This window comes from Camellia sinensis, chromosome 1 (genome assembly GCF_055761805.1).
Source record: "Camellia sinensis isolate YWXY chromosome 1, ASM5576180v1, whole genome shotgun sequence".
Classification (NCBI taxonomy): Eukaryota; Viridiplantae; Streptophyta; class Magnoliopsida; order Ericales; family Theaceae; genus Camellia; species Camellia sinensis.
In genome coordinates, this window is record NC_138961.1 from 56492977 (window position 1) to 56500423 (window position 7447).

Here is a 7447-nt window from a genome sequence, read left to right on the forward strand (position 1 = left end):
AACAAAAACTAAACAAAAGATTGAAACAAATTCTAAAGTAAAAAAAGTTATAAGCAACTCCATAACCGAATACACACATTTTCGACATTTAGCCTGGTGTGCCTTGGAGGGTCTCAATACAATAGCCAGTAAAATGCATGAAGTTCAAACACAGCTAGTTCAAATACTCAAGGTTTAGAAACCTCAAACCAAGGACATTGTGAAGCACTAAAGTTCCTCCAAAGTCCAAAGTTCAAAGTTAAATGGTAGCTTCAGTCTGGGTTGCCTTGAGAACTTTTTAAGTACGGCCAAGAAAGGTAAAGCAAATCAGCAATTTGGACAGTTAATAAATACTGCCTGAAGCAATAAATAAATTATGGATGAAAGGCCTGTTCAGAATACTGCTATAATTATATGATTTGCGAATTTCAACACAGGGATTCACTAAAATGCACATTCTAGTGCTTACAGCAGCATCCAGATTGATTAAATTCTGATACAATAACATCTAATCCAATGTGATTACATGCTATAAATAAACACATAAGTTTCAAAACTTGTAGCATAGCAGATAATATATAAAGGTTTCCACAAAGACACAAAATGCAAAGCCACTTTTGAAACTGTCACTAGGACTGACTTACTGAATTTTAAGAAGCCAAAACTGCAGGACGCTTGTGCCCAATAAATGCCTGTCGAAGTTCATGATACCCATTCCTGTAATGCTCCAACGAGAAACATAGCTGCCGTATAGCCTCCCTCTTCTCCTCAGCTCTATCCGACATCACAACTCTCTGCATGCCAACCTCTTTCTCCAACTCTCCCACTCTGAGTCTTAGTGCATCAACTAACTCCCTTGCATTTTCAGATCCAGCTATCAGCTCCACACATTGCTCCTCCAGCAGTTTGATCTGGTTGTCTCGAGAATTCATGTCTGCAATGAGTGTCTGTACCTTAGCATTGAACCCATCTTTCTCTGCCACAACCATGTCATATTTCAGTTTTAGCATGTCAAGCTTTTTATTCAAAGCTTCCATAAGTTCACTTCTCTCAGAAGCATCTGCCTTCAATTGTTCAATTTCACTTGACAAACCATTCTGTTGGGCTTCATGCGAAGACTTCATTTCCTTTTTCTCAACCTCACATTGCCTGATCTCATTTTCCAAGGATTTGCTTCGCAGTTCTGATTCTTCAACTCTTGCCTCTGAGACAGCCAATTGCTCTGACAGAACAGAAATATCAGATTGCAGCTTTGCTTTATCCAAAGAGAAGGTGTTTTGGGCATTACTTAATGCAAAATTCAACTCCTTGATATCCTGATCACGCTCTGATACATCAGCCACATGCCTTACAATTCTCTCCTGCATCTCCAAAACCAGCCTTTTCTCTGAATCAAGCTTGGCTTCCAACATGGCTATATCTTTCTGAGCTAATTCAACCTGAGCTTGCAATTGATGAGTGCCTTCAGAAATTTCATTGCAAAGTCCAGCCTTCATTGTTCCAATCTCCTCTTCTGAAACCTTAAGCTTTTTTCTAGCTATTTCTAACTCTTCAACCAAAGTCCCAATCCTACGATTGGAATCTAAAACCTGAGTTTCCAACTCAGCTACTTCCATTTGTAGCTCTAACACCCTTCCTTTCTCCATTTCAAGGTTGGCCTCTTGCATCTTTAAATCTGTCTGTGCTGACTCAAGTTTATCCTGCAAATCACCAATAAGCACAGTAGTAACCATTTCACTCTTCTTGAACAGATCCTTCCACCTTGCAACCGCTTCTTCAGAAATCTGAAGCATTTTATTCGACTCTTTCAATTCGTCCTCATACTCGGTGATTCTTTTTAGCAAAGCTGCACAGTCCTTATTTTCTTGTACCTCCAGCTCATTATCTGCTTTCTCTTTCTTTGTCACATGTGATATTGAATGCTTGTTGATTGAGGAATCAAATGATTCTGACTCGGAATCTGATGCCAGCGATGAAGACTCAGAGCCTTGCTTTAAAGAGAGATCAGAACTACCACCGGAGCTTAGAAATGAATCAAAGCCAACAGCTTGCTGCCCTAATTTGTGCAGACCCGACTTCTGATCAGGAGTTGCCATGGATGAGTCTTGGCCAGAGCCAGAGTGAGACATTGAATTCTGGATTTGGAACATTGATGAGGCGTTCTTACGTAATTCTCCAGTCAAATGATCATAGCGCTCGGCCAGTGACTTATACAAGCGATGGAACCCCTCAACATGAGCAATCAACACTGGCCTATTCTCACCATTCATCTCAGCCTTCTTTGCAACAGAATCTCCATCTTCTTCAATCAGTTTTAGCATTTGTTTGACACTCTGATCCACCTCTGTATTTAAGAAAAAATTCAATATTACTTGTGGGAAATTTTATTAATGACAAGAATAAATTTAACCCCTATTGATTATATAACATTTTCTGCATTTTTCAAAGGCTATCAAGCAGCAAGAATGTATATAACTTCATAACAGAACACAAAATTGCAGTTCTCAAACACATTAGTTCATGTATGCTACATTAATTTAATAACCTTAATATAAAATCCATCTCACAAGTCAAAATAAACCCTAACACAAAATGAACTACAAACCACTGGCCATCAAATGAACAATTAGGGGATGGGGGAATAGTAATTGGTAAACTTTTATCTCATCAGTAAAAGAATGGTTAGACTGAATACATAATCCTCTGACAGAAGCATCAGACGAAAACATAAAACAGGTAAAATGGGCTAAGAGGGCAATCTAACTGTTATATAAGATTAAGTGGAAGAGAATAATAAACAAGATAAATTTAGCTTCTGACCCTCAAGATTTTCTGCGAGCCATTTAGAATTTTTGGGACTAATGTGACTGTCCCACCACCATGAATGTGACTTCTCTGACTCTATGCCGTTCATATCTGCCATGAAACTGACCTGGAGTATTTTAAACAGGGCAATAAAACAGTCAGTATAATTTGAAGCCAAGAAAACCATTACTTGGTAATTCCTGCCATATGCTACAATCCAGAAAATGGCATTGAAATTGTAGTGATATAAATTGTGAAATGTAAAATCACACAATAGACAGATGACTATCAGAAGAAAATGTGACACAAAAAAAAAAAAAAAAAAGAAAAAGTAAAAAGAAAAACAAAGAAATAAAGAAAAAGTAATCATCCAATATAACCATGATGTGAGATGCTCTTCCAAGGATGAAAACCCATCAAAACTACAATCAGTTTTAGAGTAGTTGCAATAGTGTAAAACCATTGAGGAAAGAAACATAAATTGGAAATGTGTACAAATGCACATCATTACTTGAAACTTCCAAGCAGAACACCATGATTATTCCTTTTGAGGCACAACAAAATCCAATGAATTTAAGAAGAGTGCTATTATTGCAATCTGACTCACCTTAATGACAGACTTACAATTTATATCATTGCATAAAGGACAGAACATCACAACTAATAGTCAGGGGTCCATTTTAAAGACCTTACACGGTAAGGATTCACAAATACCGTGTGGTTTTGGAGTTAAAACTAGTCTGAAAAATAAAATTGCACAATTTAGGCCTCGTTTGAAAACATGTTAATTTAGTAACTTTTTGGTTATTTGGTCAAAATATGAACTAAAAAAAACTAATATGTTTGGGATGACTTTTTGGCTTTTTACGAAAAGATGTGCAAAAAATAGATAGAAAAAAGAATCTTTGGCTTTTTGGTATGGGTTGTTGGCTTTTTGGCTTTTTTAGTAATTTTTTGACTTTTTGACTTTTTGGCTAAATGGGCTGGTTCCCAAACGAGGCCTTAGGATTCGTTTGGGAAGAACTTTTTTAAAATAACTTTTTGACTTTTTAACTCGTTTGACAACTACATGTTTTTGTCAAAAAATCACTATAAATTATCACATCATTCTCTTTACTTTTGCACATTTTTTCATATAAAGTTTAAAAATTACTAAAATAGCTTGTTTCCAAACGAGGCCGCTGCTTGGCTTAATTAACCCCATTTGGAAATAACTTTTTGATTTTTTTTGTGAAAGAAAAAATAAAATAATTATAATTGAGATGTGATATTTTGTCTTATTGACTTATTTAGCCTGTTTTGTCTTTTTGTACTTTTTTAATCCCAACCTAAACCCAACTCACTTGCCAAATGGCAACTAGACTACTGAAAAATTCAGACATTTTAATATCCCACCTAGACAATCTCCTCAGTCAGGACCACATTTTGGTTGTAAGAATTTAACAATTAAATAATGGTCGATGCTTACTCACACAACCTAGAAACCCATGTATACAAACCAGGTTGAGGCCTGCAAAGAATTAATAATCAGGCACTTCTATTTAAGTACAGAATTACAAAGCTTTCAAAGCTGGCCTTAATCCACCTATTTGGCAGGACATAGACCCATATTAAATACTCAAAGTTATACTTTAGGCTGACCCAAATTCAAGAAATTTTTTAACAAAAAAAATGGTGACCCATAAGTGGCTCTTTCCTAAAACTTCAAGTTCTAACCATGAGGCTGCTATTTGGGATTCTACCTAGCACTCAACATATGAAAATACATCAGTCTATTATTGAACTGTCTGATTAACTTCTTAATTTGATATAATTGAGAATTTGAGCAATAAATGCACAATTTTGAAATTCATCATCACATCATTCATTGACAAGATTGTGTGATTTATTTGCACTGATTGATGGAATAGAGTTAAACATCCCAAATGAATTTAATATTGAATAATGCTATATACATGAATTGGTATATCAATTAATGTATTAATTGACGATGTGACATTTTAGAAAATTTGAATATTTGTAATTTATATAATGAATGGCGGCATAATTTTAATATTATAACATATGTTGATATACTAATTGATACACCAATTGATACATATAGCACCATTGTTTAATATTTAGTGTGTTTGGTTTTAATTTTTTAAATTCAATTTTTTAAAAATTGAGCTTTTTATTTTTAGTGAATATTTTTTTAAATTTTAAGCAAATTTTTTTTTACTTTTTTAATGCATCTCCAACGGTACATTACTTTTTTCACCAAATTTGAGTAAAAAATAGCTGATTTTCTCAATCTGATATGACTTGCTCCAACGGTGCATCAAAAGAGAAGGGTCATCCAGTGGGTCGACCGGTAAGGCATTTTTTTTTTTTTAACATGTTTGAATCTTTTTATCCTGTTTGAACCTACCTATTTGAAAAGGAACTGGTCAATCGATGGGTCAACCAACCAGATATCCGGCGGGTTGATTGGTTGCCCCCGTCCAACAGTATAGAACAGTGAAAAGATAAAATCTAGAGATTGTCCTCAGTTTGATGAAACTTTTGTTCCATTCTTATTTTGATATCAATTTGGTGAAACCATTAGCATGAGAAAAAATGATTTTTTCTTCAAATTTCAAATCTGATGCAAGGTTTGATGCACCGTTGGAGATGGCCTTAGGTGCATCTAAATAGTGAAATATTTGCGAAAAAATATTTTAAAAAATTAATAAATACGTAAAATATGAAAAAGGTACTGAATTTTCGTATTTTGTTTGTATTTTTTGGTATTTAGTGCATTTTTTAAAAAAATCACAAATATTATACATTATAAGTGTATTTATGTTAAATGTATCTAAAAAAAATTAAAAAAAAAATTTGATTAAAATATTTAAAAAATTCATTGAAAACATTAAAATAAGAAAAATAAAATAATAAAATTTTCTAAAAACTGTTTTCTGAACAATCAGAAGCTGATTCGTTTTTACACTGATTCTCAGAAAATTGAGATCGAAAAAAATAAAATAAAATTATAGGTTGAGTGTGTATATGTATGTGTACACAAATCTAGAGAGAGAGAGTTGAATGAATCACACCAAGGGAAAATTGGGGGAATTCAAAGCGGCAAGCCGGTGAAATCAAGCGAAATTAACCATGTAAAGGACATCTGATTTAAGATTGAAAGCCATGAAATGAACTATACATTCTCAATCGCACTACAAATGTGTATACATACATGTATGTATATATATATATATATATATATAGAGAGAGAGAGAGAGAGAGTACAAAATTGAGCAAATAATTCTTCAAAACCAACCAAAAAGAAAAGAAAAAAAGAAAGAAAAGCAAACTAAAAACAAATAGGAGGAGGAGGACTGAGACTGACCTTCGATTTAGGAGTGGAATTGGGTACAGTGCTGAGAATCAACTAAAATGGCGGAGATCTGAGGAATGAAAAAGCAAAAAAGATAAGAGAGGGAAGATGAAGAGAGAGGGAGAGAGAGAGCTCTTTTGAATTAAGGACAACCACAAAATGCTCAATTGCCGCCCTTATCTGTCTATTTTTTTGCTAATGTCAAAATTGCCCCCAGATAGTATTAGTGTACACCATTTTGCTTCCTTTTTTTTGTTTGGAACAATTTGTGGAGTAGGTTAAAAACTTATTTTTTTATTTTTTTGAAAAAAATTGTAAAAATAGTAGAAATGTGATGTAAATCAAAAAGTCAAAAAATTAACTTTTTGGCTTTTACTCTAATTGCCAAAATAAAGTTTGAGCTTTCTAACATAATAAATTCTGAATTTTTTATTTTGTGAATTTAAATTTTAATCTTTTGAGCTATTTTCAATCTAAATCGTTAACCCATTTTTGTTAAATAAAATCAATAAAAAAATAATAATCTAATTATTAAACTCAATGTAAATATAAATAAAAATGTTTGAAATATCAATTTTTTTATCGATTTTATTTAACGAAAATAAACAAATGGTTTATATTGAAAATAAATCAAAAGATTTTTTCAAATTTTTTCAATTTTTTTTTTAACTTTTCAAGATGGATAGGAAAAATATAATTTTTTCTCACATAAATTTGAAAAAAAAAAACACTTTAGACCCAAAAAAAAAAAGTTTTAAAAACATGGCTTTGTTAGCCGAAACGATCAATTATGAAGTGTCTCTAATTCTAAATTACTTAACTATGTTCAATTATGTTTAAATCCCTCGAGCAGAGACACAATCAATTGAGCCACAAATTGTTTTAAAATTTATAATTATCATTAGAGGATTTTTTTTTAGAGTCCCTGATATTAAGATTTTATAGAATAAAGGATATCAAATATTTTCATAATACCTAAGGTCCCTTAACATCGATCAAAAGAAAATTGGATCTAAAAAAATTTTGTGAGATCTTTCATATAACAACCAATCCAACATTGAGTGGTTCACTTCTTAGAGAAATTCTCTCCAGATAAATTTTGGAAAAAATTTCTCTGGACTTCATAGAAAAATTCTAAGAGATCTTTCATATAACAACCAATCCAATATTAAGTGGTTCACTTTCCAGAGAAATTCTAAATTTCTCTAAACTTCACAGACAAATTATCTCCAGAGAAATTTTAGAATATTTTTCATACAACCACCAATCCAATATTGAGTGGTTCCTATTGAGCCAATACGCTCT

At 32.7% G+C, this 7447-nt stretch overlaps 1 protein-coding gene across 1 annotated transcript; it reads right to left on the reverse strand.

The window, feature by feature from the left end:
- Positions 1 to 369: 369 nt before the first annotated feature.
- Positions 370 to 6292, reverse strand: LOC114263400 (protein NETWORKED 4A). The gene is made up of 3 exons (XM_028203924.2): positions 6155 to 6292; positions 2800 to 2911; positions 370 to 2323 (listed from the first exon to the last, which is right to left on the reverse strand). The coding sequence occupies exons 2-3, from the start codon at positions 2900 to 2902 to the stop codon at positions 630 to 632; spliced, it is 1797 nt and encodes a 598-aa protein (XP_028059725.2). The 5' UTR covers positions 2903 to 2911; positions 6155 to 6292; the 3' UTR covers positions 370 to 629.
- Between the last annotated feature and the right edge of the window lie 1155 nt (positions 6293 to 7447).